Here is a 21,314-nt window from a genome sequence, read left to right as displayed (position 1 = left end):
TGCAGAATTTTAAAACCTGGTATTTAATGGTAATACACTTATCAATTCAGAGTATTCAGGATTAAATGATAATGATAGTATGTAAATGGAATTTGTCACCGCTACTAGAAATTAATATATCATAATGTTTTCACCTTAAGTTTGACATGTCCTGACAACTTTTTTGTTTTGCTGATAGGGAAGTTTTGACTAGTGCAGTTAATATTTAAATAATTGACTTTTCACTGGATGATGGAATCACTGTGTATCATCAGTTTATATATTTTGCTGTGGAGACTTGCTTTCACCAAATGTTGTTGACACTTTTATCTGCTTGTGCGTTTTCAGAGAAGCATTGATAATTGGACTAAAACCCCGTGGAGACAGATTAATGTGGAACAGATGGATGTAGAACTCAGAAGGTTTGCCAAGGCAAGTTCCATAACTGTCGATTACAACCATTTCTCTTTCTCAGCCCCACCTCCTTCCATCTTGCCTAACCGAGTATCTGGTATATTGGGCTACATGTCCTTATTTACTTCAAACAGGATGATAGTAGACAGTACCTTTTTTTTTTTTTTTTTTAAACCCTGAGCTAGTTGCATTTCTAATCAAGCCTGCCTTTTTTGTGAATGAGTGGATGAAAACATGTTAGGGCAAGTGGATTGATGAGTAGCAGCTATAATCTTGAACTTCCTTTGGCTATCTAGAATGGAGGATGTTAAGATTAAAAGTACCAGGGCTGAGAGGTTAGGCTTATGAAAGCTTTTGAATTCTTTCCTTGGCAAACATTATTTTGTATTGCAGGATACATTTTGAATCTGAGATTTGGGGCGACTAATTGAAGTATGCCCCTTGGGAGTATGTATGGAATACTGTGATCTTTGTTCTTCCTCTTGACTATTCTGAAATCCCACAGGGGCTCAATATATACAGAACGGAGCTGATTTGAATGCAGTGCTTTGGTACCTAGTCATATGCCCTCTAAAGAGGGTAGAACCTCTTCGGATAAAGCCAAAACGCACAGAAGTAAAATGCAGCTAAAAAGTGGCAGGGCCGTTGGCTTTTTTTCTCAGAACGTGTTTGCGTCAACTCATGAGGTTTCCTCATGGGACCCCCAGTGAGAGCCTGTGAATAAGAAACCAGTGTATCCACATGGCTTACACACACGAGAACTTGTGATAGACAGATGAGTGGATCCTTTTCTATTTCTCTGGTTTTAGCCCTTAACCAAGGGGCTTAAATGCTTCTATTCTTTCATAATCCAGGGAAAGGTAGATTTATTCTTTCATGGAACACAAATTAGGAAATGTACTAATATATCTGGGGATCTGTTTTTTTGTTTGTTTTTACTTTAGGAAATCTGGTCACTAGACAAGGAAGTCCGTGTTTGGGATGCTTATGCAGGCCTGGAAAGCACGGTGAAGGACATGGCGGCCTCCCTGAGAGCTGTCATGGAGTTACAGAGCCCTGCTCTCAGAGGCAGGCATTGGCACCAGCTGATGAAGGCCACTGGGGTCAGTTTCCTGAGTCTTGTTAATTGAATATTTTTGTGACTGTGGAGAGTTATTCCTTGGTTTACATTGTTCATCTGGGATAAAGTGGATTTGTGAAAAGACTTCAAGTCAAATGGGGGAAGTCAAGCTCCTCAAGATAGAACCCACAGACTGACCATGCAAAGATCCTCCTTCAGCCCCTCCTGTGGACTAAAGCCACAGGAGGCTTCATACATTGAAGCCTAAATCTCTAATGTGATGGCATTTGGAGGTGGGGCTTTGGGGAGATAATTCGGTCAGGAGGGTAGAGCTCTTATGAATGGGATCAGTGCCATTAGAACCAGATGGAAAGAGCAGAAATTTCTACCCTCTGCCATGTGAGGGTACAGCAAGAAGACAGACATCTGTAAACCAAGACAGCCTTCACCAGGAAGCCATCGATGCTGGCACCTGGTGTCGCACTTCCAGCCTCTAGAACAGTGAGCAAGTAAATGTTCATTGTTTAACCCACCCCGTTTATGGCATTCTCTTACAGCAGTTTGAACTAAGACGCCCTCCTTTTGTCTTTTACTGACTATGTAACTTCAAACAAGACACTTAACATCCCTATTTTGAGTTTTGTTTTTTATTAATAAAAAGAGTGGATGCTGTGTGCTCTCCTTCAGCAGAGGAATCTCGTAAGGATCAAGTGAGAGGACGTGAGGGCCTTGTGTAGAGCACAGCGTGGCCACAGAGAACCTCAGTCACAGGCTGGGGAGAGCCAGAGAGGGCTACAGCTACCAAGAAGCAGGGACTGGGTATTAGCAGCCGCAGGAAAGGAAGGGGCTTTCCTGTAACTGCGGGGCAGGGTCGGCTGGCTCTTCAGGGGTGAGGGGTGCGGTTGAGTTTGAGCACTTAGGAAGAGAAGAGAGCTTCTCAGTAAATACTGGGGTTGTGCGGGGGGTGGGGGGGGTGGGGGGGTGGCAGTCAACAAGATGATGAGGAAATAAATGTGAATTATTTTGTCACATGATAAATATGAATAATGATACTATGAGTAAGAATATTTTTTTGCCAAGGAACTCAGATTAAATTAGTGAGAAAAATAAGTTAAATCACGGAAGCAACTAGGAATTATGTCCAGGGAATAGAATACTTGAGGAAGAAAAGACAAATGAGCTACTCGCTGATTCCTGGGATGTCAACCAAATTAAAATAAATGAACACTGTGATTCTCTTTAAAAATGGGTTTTGTGGGCAAAGAGATAAGAAATGAGCTGACAAGGGAAGGATATGAAACAAAAGAAAGTAGTGGAGTGTGAATGTGGGCCTGAACCTTGGCCCTAGCTTCTGGTGGGTGATGCCTCAGTAACTCTGAGTTAAAAAGCAGTGTCTTTAATGGTCCCCACCTTCCAGAACTAGAGGTGTGCTCAGCAGCTGACTTGAATATATTTAGCTGTGATTCATCCTTCTGGCCTTTAGGCACAAGAACCATTAACACACGTGTGATGTAAATTCTGCCCTTTTCTCTTCCTAATTAGGTCAGATTTTCTATCAACGAAGCCACGACTTTGGCAGATTTGTTAGCATTGCGGTTACACCGAGTGGAAGATGATGTCCGAAGCATTGTGGACCAAGCTGTGAAGGAACTGGGGACGGAAAAGGTGGTGTCTTCGGGCTGTTCCCTGTTACACTGAACTAGTTCTCTGCAGTAGCCCCTAAGACTCGAAGTTCCCCACGCCGGGGCTTGTGTGCATACACCTGAGGCCCATTTTCTTCTCCACTGCTAGTGTGTGTGTGCCTTGGGCCGGAAACTGAATCCTTCTAAGCCACAGTACATGTGTAAAACAGGAGGGTGGGCCCAGTCGGTGGTGATGGCGGGTGGTGGTGGTGATGGGGGGCCGGCGGTGATGGGGGGGCGCGGCGGTGATGGCGGGGGGCGGCGGTGATGGCGGGGGGTGGTGGTGATGGGGGGCGGTGATGACGGGTGATGGTGGTGGTCGTGGTGGTGGCGGTGGTGATAGCAGAGAACACTTACATGTCATTTATTTTGTTGCAAGCACTGCTCTAAGCACTTTGTATTATTTCATTTGATTCTGAGGTTGGTAATACTCGTAGCCCTGTCTTACAGAGGAGGAAACTGAGGTACAGCGTGGTAACTGACTCACTCCGATTCACATTCAGGCTCTCCGAGCACTACCTGGCTCCTGCTGGCCGATGTGTACATAATCTCTGTTAAAAACAACCTTCAGATAACTTTTGAAGTCCCTTTATGCTCTGGCATTCTGTTTCCGTGAAGGATGTAAAACTCAGATCCAACAGACATTTGATAATAGGGTGATGCTTGTTTTTGGGGGATGGAATTCATTCTCTGAACTTCATGAATTATTTGCAGGAAAAAAATGAGGCCAATACTATTGGGTAACATTTTTTTTGAGAATTAAAGAATTTTTTTTTTTTAATTTCAGATGATAGCCTAGATGTTCGTCATAAATTAAACTTTTGTGCACATAACTTAATGCTGTTTATGTCTAGGCTATTACTGAAATCAGTCAGACCTGGGCATCCATGGAGTTCTCTTACGAAGTTCACTATCGGACGGGCATTCCATTACTAAAATCCGATGAACAACTTTTTGAGACTCTAGAGCACAACCAAGTAAGATGGGTGTTTTGATTACAGATTTTTTCTTTTAAATGGCAATTTCAGAATTTGTCTAAGTTCCAGTACTCAGTATTCATTCATTCATTGGGTATCTCCTTGTCCCAGACTCTGGGCATGGTACCGTTTGGGATCAAAAGGTATGAACTTGGACTTGAGCAGGGCTCCAAGAGACAGAGAGGCTTTGTGTTGGGGAGGGTGAAAGACTCAGGGAGAGCCTTGTGAGTTGGGCTGGTAAGTCCGTAAAGAATGGCAGTGAGAGATGGGTGTTTGGGGCAGTGGGGACAGCAGTGGTTGTCAGGGCCTGGGGAGTTGGGGAAATGTGGAGATGTTGGTCAAAGGGCCCACATTTCCAGGTATAAGATGAGTAAGTCCTGGGGATCTAAAGTATGTCACGGTGACTATAGGTAACAGTACTGTATTGTCCACTCGAAAGTTGTTAGGAGAATAGACCTGATTACCACACCCCAAAAGAGGTTATTCCATGAGGAATGGAAGTGTTAAGGAACCTTATTGTGGTTACCATTTTACTATATATATATGTATCACAGTATTACGTGGTACATTTTAAACTTCACAGAACATGTCAATAATAGCTTAAATTGGTTCTGGGGGAGAAGAGTCAAATGTACTAAATAGTTAGAGGTGAGAGTGAGAAGAGGCCTTTCTACTCAGTGACTTTCTGAGATCTCAATGTCAGAGAGTGGTGGGAAGTGCTCACCAGACTGCTCGGCATCCGTGCTTGGTAGTCAACTGAGAGGGGAGGAAAAATGGAAGCTGAGGGCTTAGGAAGCTACAGAGAAGTTGGTTTTATTTTTGTAGTACTGGGGAAAAAATATTTATACCTTGCAATGGTTAATAGGCATGGACCCCAAGGAAAGAATGAGAGAAGATGAAGGAATAAAATTTAATTCCTGAAGCTGCACCCTGGAGCACAGTATTTTTTTCTGCCTATGGAGAGATACATGGTCCTCTGGTAGAAGACACAAGAAATGCAGTTTCTTGTATTTATCTTTTTTCTTTTGGAAAACATGCCAATATGAGTATTTAATGCCATTAGTTCATTTATTTAGCCAATACTGAATGCCTGTTTCAGGTATTGCATGCTAGATCCTAGAAATCTAGGAATCAACAGAAGAGAGGTATGGTCCCTCCTTCATGGTACTTGCAGTCTTCCAACTGACTTGTTATTTAAAATTCTTTTTCTTTCTTTTAGGTTCAGTTGCAGAGTCTGCTTCAGAGCAAGTATGTGGAATATTTTATTGAACAAGTGTTAAGCTGGCAAAATAAATTAAACATAGCAGACTTGGTCATCTCCACTTGGATGGAAGTCCAGCGAACTTGGTCTCACCTGGAAAGCATCTTTGTTTGTTCAGAAGACATTCGAATCCAGCTTGTGAAAGATGCTAGGAGATTCGATGGAGTGGATGCTGAATTTAAGGTTCATAGAAGATACTGTTTTCTATCCTAGCAGAGTTTTCCAAACAAGAAAATCTTGTGAAAAACCATGGTTTGGGGTATCGTATTTATAAAAGCACAGTGTTGCATTTTAGGGAGCGGTGCAGGATGCTTGCTCTTGTGAAGTATTCCAGGCTTCGCGGTCGTGTATGGTTTCTGTCACCACTGCTCAGTGCTGCCATTGTAGTATGAAAGAGAACAGACACTAGGTAAACAAACGGGCGTGGCTATGCACCAGTAAGACTTTATTTATCGACACTGAAATTTGAGTTTCTTAGAATTTTCATGTGAGACAGAATATTAAGCTGCTTTTGACTTTTTTTCCACCAGTTAAAAATGTAAGAACCATTTTTAGCTTCTGGCCATACAAAAAGCAACAGCAAGCCTGATATTTCCATTAAGCCCTGCAGTGAGGTGTGATAACATTAATCTTCGTGAAGTAAATACTGCGGAGGGGATACCAATAACAGTACTATTAGTTACTTGTTTGTTGATTTTATAAGAACCAAAGAAAACACACAGAGATGTACATATGATAATGATGAGTGATTTGAAAGACTTTCAGCAAGGAATAATGGCTATAGTTTTTCATATAGAAATGAGGAATAACTTTTCTTTTTTATTGAAGAAGAACACCTGGAGGAATACTATTTTAACTTTTAAGGAAGAAAGAATAGACTGTTCAGTGTTCATCTCATTTTCATATGTGAATGTCCTCTTTGAGATTCTGGGTTCTCTCTCTCTCTCTATTCTTTTTGTTTGGACCCAGAATGGTGGTAATGCCTATCCAATTTATTTTGATAAGAACTGTGTGATTATACTTTGTTTTTGATCTTCATTTAAAAGTTTAAAAGCAAAAGTGAATAGGCATGGTGTTAGAAGTCTCTTTAACCTTACTTTCTTAGAGTTTGTTCCTCATTTTTAAATGCCCCAAATGGATGAAAAATTGAGAAAAGTAATTTCTAATATCAATGGCTCCATCTTATACTTTCATACAGGAGTTAATGTTGAAAACAGCTAAAATAAAGAATGTTCTAGAAGCAACATGCAGACCTAATCTCTATGAAAAACTTAAAGATTTACAGTACAGGTAAGAATAAAACTATGAAGTGATCAATTTGTTATAATTTTATGAGATTGCTTTCAAGTATTTTACAGTATCTAACATCGTGTTATTGTAGATAGATCTGTATCAGATTACTTCATAGTTTTGCTTAGAGTTGTCTAGTTGCCTTGGGCAGAATAGATGGTGTGTGTATGTAGAGTATTGATAAGTTTGATTGATCACTCATTAAGCATCTACTCTATTCCAAGAACTTGGATTGCACTTAGTAATTTCATATCGTTTATTCTGTATATAGTTTATACTAGAAATTACTCTTAGGAAGCCAGTTAGTACTTAGGAAATCCTTAGGGGCCTTTTGTAATTTCACATAGAATTCTACACAGCTAATGGTGGTTAGGATATTCTGGCTTTTGATTAAAAAGGGGCAGATAGCTACTGAATGAAGAGGTTTGTGCAGAATTTTGATCACTTTTTATTGCAAGGTAGAAAAGAGCTTTAGATAAAAGAATATTACATAAGCAAAATTATTTCATAATCTGTAAATTTTTTAGAGATAAAGTTAGCCATAATTTTAAGAGTGGATTTCCACCAAAGTTAATTATTTCTTCTTTTTTAAAGAAGTTTATTTAAGTAATCTGTATACCCAGTGCAGGGCTTGAACTCATGACCCTAAGATCAAGATTCACATGCTCTTCTGACTGAGCCAGCCTGGCGCCCCAGAAGTTAATTATTTCTTAGTGATCTTGGGGACTTGGGAGTTCTGCCTCTGGGTCATCTCTGCTAAGAAGGATAAAGCAGAAATGATTCTGACTCCTAGGACTCCTCTGAATACCAGAGGGAGCTGAAGCCATGTGTGTTCTCTAGGCACTCAGTGGGTAAAGGAAGACCTTGAACCAAATACATCTTAACGAATGCATTTTGTGCTCAGGATGAGTGATGCCGAACCTAGTTGCCCTTGCTGAGTAAGAATGTCATTAAGAAAAGTGAGGAGTGGGGCACCCAGGTGGCTCAGTCGGTTAAGCATCTGGCTCTTGATTTCACCTCAGGTGGTGGTCTCAGGGTTGTGAGATCGAGTCCCACCTGAGACTTTGTGCTCTGCTGAGAGTGTGCTTGAGATTCTTTCCCTCTCCCTCTGCCCCTTCTCTCATGCTTGCTCGTTTTCTGTCTCTCTCTCTCTCAACATAAAGAAATATTAAAAAAAAAAAAAGTGAGGAGTGACATCAACCTAAGTCTAATCTGTATTTAGCCTCAGCCCATGGTGTGTGTGTACCTGTCTCCTCCTTGGCATGACTTGTAGATTATTCACAAGCAACATGATGGTGTCAAAGAGGAGTCAGGCTACGTGTTAGACAGTAAAGCTTATTATGGTGAGTGGACAGATGAGAGGAGCTGGGTTTACTTTTGTTGATGTTTTACTAACTGAATGGGCAAGATAGGCTTAAAAAGAGTTTTCATTCCCATAGGCTTTCTCTTTGTGAAAAAGCTCTCGCTGAGTACCTGGAGACCAAGCGTGTGGCTTTCCCACGGTTCTATTTCATCTCTTCTGCAGACTTACTTGACATCCTCTCAAAGGGAGCTCAGCCTAAGCAGGTAATGGATATTTTTTGAAAGTCTCATATTCTACTACATTTACTAAGGAATGTCATTGTCAGATGCCACCTACCTTGTCACATGCGTCAGGAACTAGAAAATTGGCAATAAAAACTTATAATGCAGCAACAGAAGGATGTCAGAGCTGGTGCTAAAGGAACCCCAATCCGTGGGGCACCTGGGTGGTTCAGTCGGTTAAGCGTCCGACTCTTGATATCAGCTCAGGTCTTGATCTCAGGGTCATGAGATCAAACCCCCACCGGGCTCCACATTGGGCGTGGAGCGTACTTTAAAAAAAAAAAAAAAAAAAAAAAGGAACTGGGTCCTCAAGTGAAAGTGTGCAAGGTTTAGTGACCTGCAAGAAGTTAGTCATCATTTCTCTCACCTTCATTTCTCTTTGAACCTAAATTTGGTGGGATGGCTCTTCTTGCTGTCGACAATATGTGTGCAGTCTGCTATTAATGACAGACTTGTCAGTCAGACTTGGGCAACATTTCTGGGGTCAACCCTCAGTTATGGTTTCTTATATCCATGCTAATTTCCAGATGGCTTTGTAAATAAAATCCCTCTGATTACATTGACTAGCAATCCGGTATATCCATCTCTCATTTACATATCACACAACTGGATGTTTGGAGTGTTGGGTTGTTTTTTGTTTTGTTTTGTTTTGTTTTTAATTAGTCTCAAAGAGAATAGTCATAACCACACTTAAGTTCAGTAGCCTCCTGGGAACATTCTCATGACCAGAAGCTGGGTCCTCGTGCGTGATTGTGAGGTAGAAGGTACCATATTCCATTACAGGTATACGTTCCCAAGGTCTTTGAAATCCAAAATCCAAAATTACAATTCTGAATTCTCAGTACATAAATTTGAAGAGGTGCATAAATCTATACCTAGGATAATTGGTTTTCTTTTAATTACACCCTTTAAATATAATAAATATTTGTATGACCTGTTTATTGAACAGTGTTAATTCCAGAGAGTAGAGACATGAAGTTGTATTAGCTATGATTTTGAATCGCAAATGGGCCCCGCTGAATCTCCGTGAACTGAATAGCAGACCCCTTAATTACACTCTGGGTAGGTATCTTACATCCTGGTCTCTTTTTCTTACTTTAAAAAAAAACAAAAAGCAACTCAGCAAGGTCTCGTTACAAACCCAGTCTTACCTCTGTGTTGAGGCCAGGCTTTCACATAATAAATTTGGAATTGGCAGGGAGACACTGATAATTTTATTCCACATGCCCTTCCCACCCATTGATCATGGAGAGGAGGTGGGACCACCATCTGTCAGTCATTGGCGTTTCTTCTTGCTTGTTCTTGATCCTTTCACCAGCACTGACTGACTGTTCTCTGTCCTCAACAGCAAGCATCAACGTGTTGGGTCTCTGGTGGAAAATGGGGGCAGAGGGAACCTCCTACAGGGTATATACTGCAGAGTCAGCTCTGTCTTGGCGCTTCCAGTTCTTTTTTTTTTTTTTTTTAAAGATTTTATTCATTTATTCATAAGAGACAGAGAGAGAGGCAGAGGGAGAAGCAGGCTCCCCGCCGAGCAGGGAGCCCGATGCGGGACTCGATCCCAGGACCCTGGGATCATGACCTGAGCCAAAGGCAGACGCTTAACCGACTGAGCCACCCAGTTCTTGCTCTGGGCAGTGAAATCAGCCATTGGGTTACCTCTTCTTTTTCCTTTTCCTCGTCAGCAGATGGCCAGCAAGGGTCATGTCAAAGATGGACTTCCTGCAGGTACCTGTAGCTTCTATGAGTGAGTGGCCCACACCTCTCTCACTTGATGACTTAAGGGTTAGGTTTGGGTGAAACAGTCCTTCACCTGCCCCATAAGGAGTGAGGAAAAGCCACAGCACCCCTCATGGGCCGATAGCTTGCAGGCGTGAGATGGCCACCTCTAGTCCCCTCCGCCCTGTGGAACTAGCTATAGAAACGGGGGGGTGGCAGTAGAAGATGGTAAGGGGTTGAGCTGTGTCTGACAGGCCCTGGAAGGACTAAGCGGTCCTGACCCATTTGCTGTCCTCAGAACATGCACATACCCAGTGCGTCTTGGTCCTTACTGGAAGCCCTAGGCTGCTGCTGAGGGAACAGCTCACTACTGTACTTGTCACTTTACCTCCTTTCAAAGAATCAAGCAATGCTTCACACCTTAGCCAGACGACATGCTGGCTCGCCGGAACATGCATCCCCAATGCCAACTTTTTTTTCTTTTTCATTATCCTTTCTAAGTCGTAGGATGAGTTGTTTTTTTATGTATATAAACTTCAAAGGTGTACCTTTTAGGTCATTCAGTTTATGTTTTCAGTATCCCTTCAATATTGGAGTGTTCTCTAACATCCCTGGGACTCACTGTGGAAGCCCTCTCACTGTTCCTTCTAGCTTCGTAATCAGAAGTTTGACATCTCCAGTTCGGGTACATTGCTCAGTCCTAGTACAACTACCACTCCTTAGTGAATGACTAGATAGTCTAAGACATCAAAAAGATTTTAAATTAAAATGAAGCTGAATATTAAGATCACAGCACAGAGGTCTCCCAAACTGCTCACAGCCTTGCTGATGAATGCCCCCAGCAGTGCTGTCTACCCTGTGCTAGCCAAAGGACGTGGGTCCGCAGAAGGCTCCGCGATGGTGCCTGGTGGGTGCAGGTCGTTAAGTGTCCAACTCTTGGTTTTGGCTCAGATCAAAGCCCTGCATCTGGCTCCACGCTCAGCACGGAGTCTGCTTGGGACTCTCTCCATCTCCCTCTGCCTGCCCCCTGACCCACCCCACCCCCACCAAGTAAATCTTTTTTTTTTTTTTTAAAGATTTTATTTATTTATTTGACAGAGAGACACAGTGAGAGAGGGAACACAAGCAGGGGGAGTGGGAGAGGGAGAAGCAGGCTTCCCGCCAAGCAGAGAGCCCGATGTGGGGCTCGATCCCAGGACCCTGAGATCATGACCTGAGCCGAAGGCAGACGCTTAACCACTGAGCCACCCAGGTGCCCCCCCGCCAAGTAAATCTTAAAAAAAAAGGGTCCAGCCATGTGGCTACAGTGTACACATGGTTTATAGATGTCCTGACCTGTCAGCTTTTGAAAGGATTAGATTTTTTTACTCTGATTTTCCCCTCAATTCTGCAGCATTTCTTAAATTTAAATTCAATTAATTAATATATAGTGCACTATTAGTTTCAGAGGTAGAGTTCAGTGATTCATCAGTCTTGTGTAACACCCAGTGCTCTTTACATCACATGCCCTCCCTAATGTCCATCCCCCTGTTACCCAATTCCCCACCCGCTCCACTCCAGCAGCCCTCAGTTTGTTTCCTATGATTAAGAGTCTCTTATGGGGGCGCCTGGGTGGCTCAGTTGGTTAAGCAACTGCCTTCGACTCAGGTCATGATCCTGGAGTCCCGGGATCGAGTCCCACATCGGGCTCTCTGCTCAGCGGGGGGTCTGCTTCTCCCTCTAACCTTTCCCCTCTCATGCTCTCTGTCTCCCATTCTCTCTCTCAGATAAATAAATAAAATCTTAAAAAAAAAAAAAAGAGTCTCTTATGGTTTGTCTCCCTCTCTGATTTCATCTTGTTTCATTTTTATCCTCCCTTCCCCTATGATCCTCTGTTTGGTTTCTTAAATTCCACATATCAGTGAGATCATATAATAGTTGTCTTTCTCTGACTTATTTTGCTTAGCATAATACCCTCTAGTTCCATTCACATCATTGTAAATGGCAAGATTTCATTTTTTTTGATGGCTGAATTATATTCCATTGTATATATAAACCACGTCTTCTTTATCCCTTCATCTGCCGATGGACATCTGGGCTCTTTCCATAGTTTGGCTATTGTGGACATTGCTGCTATGAACTTTGGGGTGCAGGTGCCTCTTCTTTTCACTACACCTGTATCTTTGGGGTAAATACCCAGTAGTGCAATTACTGGGTCGTAGGGTAGCTCTATTTTCCACCTTTGGAGGACCCTCCATACTGTTTTCCGGAGTGGCTGCACCAGCTTGCATTCCCACCAACAGTGTAGGAGGGTCCCCCTTTCTCCGCACCCCCGCCAACATCTGTCGTTTCCTGACTTGTTCATTGTAGCCATTCTGACCGGGGTGAGGTGGTATCTTATTGTGGTTTTGATTTGGATTTCCCTGGTGCCAGTGACATTGAACATTTTGAAAGGATTAGATTTTTTATATTTTTGCAATTGATACTTTAAATTGTGCTCAAAAAGTGATTTCACTGAGGTCTTAATGAAACTTCTAACAATTCAAATTCACATAAAATGGTATCCCACTGTTAGTAAAGGTGCATTATTTAAAAAGGTGTTTCACTTCCTCTGTGATGCAGATATCCACTCGGGAGTGACTAAGGTGGACAGGGAAGCTAGAAGGAGTTAAGGGCAGTCTGAGTCGCTTAGAGCCACAATCCACTTCTTTCCCTGACGTGGTTCTGCAGAGTGAAGATGCCTTCGGAATTCTTGGTCACTTACTAGGCAGTAGTTAGTTAATGGCTTTGGCAATTAAACCAAAGAGGCTGGTCTTGCTACACTCTTACCTTCTTTTCAATATCGGAATCCTATTTGGACCACCAGACACAGCTTTTCCGCCTTTGCCTTTTGTCCTTAGATTCCTGAATGTGCTCCCTGCAGTGTGACCAAAATTACATGGCCACTGCAGCCTGTGGAATAACAATGCAGTTTGGCCAGAAAAGAAATCCTTTGTGGGGCGATAACTCATGTTGACATCTTGTGAATGACTTGAATTCTTCAGCCACCCTCCCCTCCACCTGCCACACTCAATTTAAGAGTGTTGACCAAAATGGGAGTTTCTGCAGTTAATTATGGAATTTGATCAGCCTGAACTCCTCAGCCAGGGAGGTCTGATATCCCTACAACCTCCATCCCATAAGCAGAAATTCCCTAGTGAGTTGGAATGCCAGAGGGATGAAATCAGTGTGTCTAGAGTGCCTTCGGTGAGGATTAGCTGCTGGGAACTTGGTTAAGATCAAGTTTTAAAGATGTTCTCCTTCCAGAATTCACCCTGCTCTCCTATTGGCATGAAGGCTCTAAAGGACCCATGTGTGGGCCCTGCCTAACTGCAGTGATCAGAATCTCTGGTAATCTATTATGGAAATCCATACTTAGAGGTGTACTTGCAGGATTTGTTGACATGGTGTAGTAGTTATGTGCAACGGGTTTGAAGTTACACATTCATTATTAACATTCTTTTATTCCCCCCCTTTAGAAAAACATCCTTTTGTTTTTTTTTTTCAAGGGGCTGGTGTAGTGGTTAGAGGCAGACAGAATAACAGTCCCTTTGTTACGCGGTGCCTTCAAATAGCTGACACTTTTGTGAAGTCAAGATGTTTTTAGCCACTGATTCCTAATAATTTGAAAGATCCTTTTGTCCTAGAAGAGTTTGCACATTTTTCTTCCCTTGTCCGCTGCCTGATGAGTGACAGCTTCTCCAGATGGAGCTATACTAAAGAAAGAGAAACTTGCAATGGGAGGAGTTGCATTTGTGTTGTCTAATGTGGGGTAGCCATGAGCCAACCGTGGCCAGGGAGCACTTGAAATGGGGCAACTGAGGAACTGAAATTTTTATCTTTTATTTTTATTTATTTTTTTAGGGAGAGAGCATGTGAGAACATGGGAGTGGAGGGGCAGAGAAGAGGGAGAGAATCTTAAGCAGGGGCTTGATATCACAACCCTGAGATCACAACCTAAGCCCAAATCAAGAGTTGGACACTTAACCGACTAAGCCACCCAGGTGCCCCTGAGTAACTGAATTTTAACCTCAAAAAATTTTAATTGATTTACATTTAAATACTGATATTTGATTCAGTTATTGGGAAACAAAAGTGTGTTTGAATCAACTTGAGCATGTAAATCTACTTTTGCAACAGTATATTTTATGAAATTGAAATACAGATCAAGTATATCTGATGAAGAACCCAAACTGAGATATCCTATAAATCTATACACCTGACTTGAAAGGTTAACTATGAAGAAAAGAGTGTAAAACATCTAATATTTTTTTTGTTATATGTTGAAAGCATCTCAGATATACTAGGTCAAATAAAATACATTAAAATTAATTTTGCCTGTTTCTTTTTACGTGTTTTAATGTGGCGACTAGGAATCCACTGTTGTGGAAATCGAGGCCACAGTGCATTCTCTAAAATGAGAAGATCAGGGGCGCCTGGGTGGCTCAGTCGTTAAGCGTCTGCCTTCGGCTCAGGTCGTGATCCCGGGGTCCTGGGATCGAGCCCCGCATCAGGCTCCTCGCTCCGCAGGAGGCCTGCTTCTCCCCCTCCCACTCCCCCTGCTTGTGTTCCCTCTCTCGCTGTATCTCTCTCTGTCAAATAAATAAATAAAAATCTTTAAAAAAATAAAAATAAATAAAAATAAAAAAATAAAATGAGAAGATCAGGCAGGGGGTGCCTGGCTGGCTCAGCTCATAGAACATGTGACTCTGGATTTTGGGGTTGTGAGTTCAAGCCCCACATTGGGTGTAGAGATTACTTAAAAATAAAATCTTAAAAAAAATGAAGTGAGAAGGTCAGAAATACATATACTCAGAAATGTTAAAAGTTTCCATCAAGAACTGTCTTTCGGCGGTGTCAACCCAAATCCACATAAGAGGAAATCTGCCAACTTGTCTATTAAGAAAGCCCCAAATTTGCAGTGATTGCACAGATGACACTAAGCTGAAAGCCGTAATGGCCTAAAAATACGGGCATTTGGAAAGGTGCTTGTAAGGAGGGGGCTTAATATTAAGTGACAGAAAGCCCTGCTGGATCTTCGGGGTACATAGGTAAGCCCCCACATTTCCGCAAGCACAGTGCGTTCCCGTAGAGCACTAGTGTTTGGTTGTCTCCATCGAGTGAATGTGTCTCACGCTGTGAATTTCAGAAATCAGGATGATTTCATAGTGTGTCACCATCTTTCCTCACAGAGATTAGTCTTCCTTCAACAACTACGGTGAAAAAGGCCCAGAAGTCGAGTGGTTAGTTGAGGGCACACAGGAGTGAATGAGTTTTCCTTGAAACAGAGTGAAAAATTGCAACGTCTTAGAGGAATTAGAAAGCTGGGGGGCTGTTAGGTACGTAAAGTGGAGGAAGGAGTTGCCCTTGAGTTTGGGCTGGGACTGAGGATGGAATGAGGACGAGGCAGGAGAAGGAGACAAGCACAGAAGGTGTTCGTGGTTTCGACCGTCTTGCACTGGCCTTCCAGTCAGCAGTGAGGAATAGAAGCTACTTACCTAAGTGTAGTTTGTCCTGCAAATGGCCACGTGAGAGCAGAGTCACAGTGCAGGCGGGGAATATGTCATGTTGGACATGGATGCCTTCCTATGAAGGCAGCCTCATACTCAAAGGACTGAGGTATTTATATGTGTGCCGAGAAAATAGACCATCTCGTTTTAAATATGTCATAAATTATATATTGCCTGGGGATTATCCTTGATTATCCTCACGGGATACTTAATATATGGTTAACCACAAGTTGTATAACAGTAGATACACTTTCTTTGTTCATTTTGCAAATGTGTTGCCACTGCTAAGTTTTTTTCTTTTAAGATTTTATTTAGTCATTTGACAGAGACACAGAGAGAGAGAGAGCACAAGCAGGGGGAGTGGGAGAGGGAGAAGCAGGCTTCCCGCCGAGCAGGGAGCCCAATGCGGGGCTCGATCCCAGGACCCTGGGACCATGACCTGAGCCGAAGGCAGATGCTTAACAACTGAGCCCCCAGGTGCCCCTCACTGCTGAGATTTTTGTTACCACTCCTTTCTTGGCATTTTCTCCACAACCAAGTTATAATACAATCAGGGGTATTACAATGTGGGATTCAAATAAAATATCACCTTAATGTTAGGAGATCCAAAACTTAAGCATTACAAATGTGGGATCCTACTGCCAAGTAGTTTTCGGCCTTGCTGTGGTGTCTAGAGCTCCTGGTCCTGACAGAAGTTGTTCAGCTTCAGCTTAAAATCAGGGCACAGGGTTTCTGGCCCCAAGAGATGAGCTTTTCACAGAGTACTGTGCATTCTGGGAACCACTAGAGAAGCTGAATAAAATAGTTAACAATCTGTTCAAATGCATCACAGCGTCTTAAAGAGCATCGAAGGAAAGTCTAGAGCTCAGGGCCTAAGATAGGAGCAGAAAGAACCATAGATTTACCTGATGTTTGCTATTGATGTTTCCTTGGCGACATGTGACTACTTACAAGATAGGACAAAGTCTGAAAAGCTGATCAGAACTTTCATCAGTATCATGGAACTTAAAAGGAGGAGGAAAAAAAAAAAAAGGTGCCTGGAATCAGGCACCACCAAGGAAGATGTTATCCAGAGAATCAAACAGTGATAATGGTTCTGGGGTGAATTGGCTGTAAATGTGCAGGGATGGGGGGAAAGGGGCATCTAACACATACCGTATCTAAAAACTCAATTCTAGGTGGATGTACTTAGAAATTTGAAAGGTACAACAATGAAATATATAACATACGAGAAAGAATGATATTTGAGCAAAAATTCCTCAAGTTGGACATGGAAGTATTGAGTGTAAGGGAAAGGTTGATGGATTTGACTGTATTAAAGTTGAAAACTTTGCCTTATCAGAGGTTACTGTTAAGGCACTAACAGTGTAAGCCTCAAAGTGGGGAAAGATGTTGGCAGTGCCTTAAACAAACAAAAGACTCGTATGCAGAATATGCAGCTAACTGCTACATTCAAAGAAGTAAGGACGGATTGATCATTGGGTATAAAAGTGGGCAGAATACATAAGCAGCCTGTTCACAAAAGAAGGTATTGTAATGACCAGTAAACAGGAGAAGTTGCTTGACTCTGTAAGTCATCAGAAAAATGCAAAGTAAACCCACAAAGAAAGATACACTTGTACTTCTGGCCAAGATGGAGTAAGAGGAGTGGATTTACCCACCTGCTTGAAAGAACACAACACTTGGACAAAATATATGAAGTGCTGGATCTTTTTAGACACTGGACATCAGACAGCAGAGGATAGCAGTTTATGACAGACTTGGAACAAAAGACGTGAGCTCTGTGATGGTCCCAGTTGTTTTCCTCGAGCGAGTTTCCAGGCATGGTACAGGGAGGGAGAACCAGGTAGGATTTGGCGGTCTCCTGGAGTTGAGGGTTCGGAGCTGAGAGTCCAAGGAGAACAAGGTAGTGAGAGTTGGCAGAGCTGAGTACCAAAGAAGAGAGAACTGTAAAGAGAGAACTGCGGAAACTTCTAGAGGGGCTTCCTGGAGTCTTCAGCAGGAGGAATAATTAGCCCTGGGTTACACATTATCCCAGTTGTGCCAAACAAGTCTTAAAAGCAAGATCCAAAAGGATCAAACTGTTTCCAAGTAATTTAACTGTATCCCAGAACAAAGCTCAAGAAGAATAAAAATATATTTAGTTCCAAGGAGGGTAACTTTGCGATGTGTGACATACCATTAAAGATGACAGGGCATGTAAAGAGTCAGGAATATTCAACTCTCAAAAAAAAAAAAAGGAATATTCAGCTCTCATAATGAGGAAAAATACCAATCAAAACAGATACAAATGTTAGGATTAACAGACCAAAACATCAAAAGTTTTAGCTGTATTTGTATGTTCAAAAAACAAAGTGGAGATATGGAAAAGATAAGAAAGCTCCTTATGTGTATATCGGGTATCCTCAAGTGGAGGAAGGGAGACAGAAAAAATACTTGTGGAGTAACAGCCAAAAGATTTCTCACTTGATGAAAAGTAGACATCCGTAGATTTAAGCTCAGTGAACCAAAGCACAAGCTACAAAGAAACCTCTATCAGATCACTCATGTTGGTCATAACCAGTGATAAAGAGATCCAAAGATCATCCATAAAGTCACAGTACGTACAAAGGAGTGAATGTAAGCATAATGAAAGGCTTCCCAATGCAAATGAGAAAATAGTGGACCAACAGCTCTAAAGAACTGAAAGAAAAAAAATCCATCTACAATTCTTTATCCTGGGAAAATATCTCTTAAAAGTAAAGTCGAAATAAAGATGTTTCCAGACATTCAAAAGCTGAAAGATTTCATCACCAGCAGACTGGCAATATGAGAAATGTTAAAGGAAGTGCTTCAGGCAGAAGGAAGATGGTACCAGATGGAAATCTGGATCTACACAAAAAATTGTCAGCATTGAAATGTTAACTGTATGGAACGAAACAAGACAGGTACATCAGCCATCCATCAGAAGGCAGAAGGATAAGAAAGAACAGAAACCTTGAAATGCTACATGAGCTCAAACCCTGGTTCTGTTGATTAGTGGCTACATTACTACTTTACTTTCCCGAACATCAGTTTCCTTGTATACCAAGTGGGGAAAACAGTAGGTACTATCTCTTTGGTTTCTGAGCAAGAAGGGAAACAAATTATGTAAAGAAATATGAAAAGTACTTATAATAATGTAAAAACGGCCACAAATTCTTCCCCTTCATGCATCCATGCCATTTTATTAGTGTGATGGTGCAGTTTTCATCCAGGCTCGAGCTTGTATCTCTGTTTGGATTGCGATGTGACTTGTTTTGGTCCAGCGTATCATTAGCAAGAGGTTTGCCGAGCTCACACACGCCAGGGGGTGTACCCTCTTGCTGCTTTTCGGAAACCTCGGACTACCTCATCGTGAAGGGGGCCACAGCTAGCCGGCTGAAGGGGAGGCACACACCCGTGCCCGAGCTACCAGCTCCAGAGGCAAAGCCACTGATCACCAGCGGACCACAGACACGAGGGGACCAGCTGAGGCAACCCAGAGGCTGACCCGCAGAGTTGGAAGCAAAGAAAATATTGCCATTTCAAGCCCCTGAGCTTCGGGGTAGTTAGTTACACTGCAGAAACAAACTCAAACACTTTAGTTAGGTCTTTACATATATACGCCTAAGTACCTGAATATATATTCCCCAGTCTCGAGGACTTTTATGTGCTACTGATTTTTGAAGTAGAAGATTTTACTTGAAATTTAGAAACAAAACAATATCAAATACTGGCCCATGGAACTAGTCTTGTCTGGTTTCTTCCTTTTTTTTCCCCCCCCAGCTGGAGATACCTTGGTAAGAGCTGTGGCATTGGTTTGACGTCACTGAGTATGGGAGGACTGGTGAGGATATCGTGAATCGGCATATTTCCCTCTCTTGTCAGTTTGTACATTGAGTTCCTCAGGCTTTGACCTGCACACATATCTCACACAATGAGATACCAAGATCCGACCCACCAAAAGGCTAAAATTAAAGAGACAATATTAAATAATGGTAAGAATGTGGGACAGGGACATGTTCTTCTCTAGCCAGTGGGATCAGAAATTGATATGGCCTCTCAAGAAATCTATTTAACAGTGTCTTATAAATATGAATGTAAGAATACGTTATTTTCCAGCATTTTCCTTTCTCAGTGTATGCTCAGAAGAAGTATATACATGTGTGGACCCAAAAATGTAGACAAGAATTTTCATAGCTACATCATTATTATTTATCATAGGCCCAACTGCAAACAATCCAAATGTCCCTTAACAGTAGAATGGATAAAAACATTGTGTTATGTTCCTACAATGGAATGCCACCTAGCAATGGAAAAAAACAAACTAGTGCTCTACCTAATATCAAAAATAAGCCTCACGGACATAATTTTGAATTATAGAAGGCAGACACAAAAGAGTACAGATTGGGCGCCTGGATGGCTCAGTTGGTTAAGCGACTGCCTTTGGCTCAGGTCATGATCCTGAAGTCCCGGGATCGAGTCCCGCATCGGGCTCCCTGCTCGGCGGGGAGTCTGCTTCTCCCTCTGATGCTCCCCCCTCTCATGTGCTCTCTCTCTCTCATTCTCTCTGTCTCAAATAAATAAATAAAATCTTTTAAAAAAAAAAGTACAGATTGTATGAATCTACATTATCTAGAGATAATGTCCATTTTTGAGAGGAGGGTCTAGTGGCTGTCACGGGATATTAGGGGTTTTCCTAGTGCAGGTGTATTCTGTTTCTTACTTCTTGGGTGTTTATAAGAGTCATGTTCACTTTGCTAAAATTTATTAAGATGTACACACATGATTTTACTTCTCTCAATTTTCAGAAAGTTATTTAAAAATTCAGCATTTATGTTGTGACTATATTTATATAAATTTATGTATGCATGCTAAAGATGTTAAACAGAATCAGCACTGGTCTGTATGTCCAGTTATAAAAAGAAAGTCAAATTGCGGGCGCCTGGGTGGCTCAGTTGGTTAAGTGACTGCCTTCGGCTCAGGTCATGATCCTGGAGTCCCGGGATCGAGTCCCGCATTGGGCTCCCTGCTCGGCGGGGAGTCTGCTTCTCCCTCTGACCCTCCCCCCTCTCATGTGCTCTCTCTCTCTCTCATTCTCTCTGTCTCAAATAAATAAATAAAATCTTTAAAAAAAAAAAAAGAAAGTCAAATTGCAAAATATTATATATTTTATTTTTAGTAAAAATAAACTAAGCACTGCCTGTTACCTAGTATTGGCTATAGTGATTTACAAAATTTATAACAAGCTAATTTAGTCTTTTTGGGTTATGTAAGTAATTGCATCTTCATTATTGAAAATTTGAAAAATATGGAAATAGGTAAAAGATCAGAATAATATACTGCTAGAAACTGTTTTTGAGTGATTATAGTTTTTAATGTGTCTATGTTTATGTCATAGCATATATACTTAAAATTGGAATGTTCTTTTACAATATGATGTTTCATGTCTATGAAAGTTTTCATTACATGAATATGCCATAATTTATTTAACCAACTTCTAGAAAGTTTTTGAAGATTTGGATTTTCAGCAATGTTGCATGTCCATTTCCTTGTACTGTCCCCAATACTGAGTAATATTAATTAAAAGGTGACATTTTGACAGATTGGCTTAAATTTTTGCTCATGTACCAATAACTCATTTTCATCTTACTCCAGAGGATAATATCCACAATAGGCAGGACTGCCTACATTTTGGACATTACTTACATCCATATAAATTTCAGCATCACGACTGTTACCATTATTATGAATAAATGAGTTAATGACTACAGAGGAATCAACCTTGAGGTGCTCTCCATGCCAGGAGTGATAGTAGGT

The 21,314-nt window shown here is 41.7% G+C and overlaps 1 protein-coding gene across 1 annotated transcript in view; it reads left to right on the top strand.

Moving 5' to 3' along the window:
• Positions 1–21,314, top strand: part of DNAH11 (dynein axonemal heavy chain 11) — a 339,985-nt gene that overhangs the window by 74,105 nt on the left and 244,566 nt on the right. The window contains 7 exon segments of the mRNA XM_064575180.1: positions 328–411; positions 1,338–1,496; positions 2,996–3,118; positions 3,990–4,112; positions 5,332–5,556; positions 6,572–6,663; positions 8,103–8,229. Of these exon segments, the coding sequence (XP_064431250.1) occupies positions 328–411; positions 1,338–1,496; positions 2,996–3,118; positions 3,990–4,112; positions 5,332–5,556; positions 6,572–6,663; positions 8,103–8,229 (933 nt within the window).

This window comes from Mirounga angustirostris, unplaced genomic scaffold, assembly GCF_029215605.1.
Source record: "Mirounga angustirostris isolate CCGP_5_RB_7025 unplaced genomic scaffold, mMirAng1.0.hap1 SCAF_12, whole genome shotgun sequence".
Taxonomy (NCBI): Eukaryota; Metazoa; Chordata; class Mammalia; order Carnivora; family Phocidae; genus Mirounga; species Mirounga angustirostris.
Note: the sequence above shows the minus strand (reverse complement) of the source record. Positions and strands in the feature narration are given on the sequence as shown.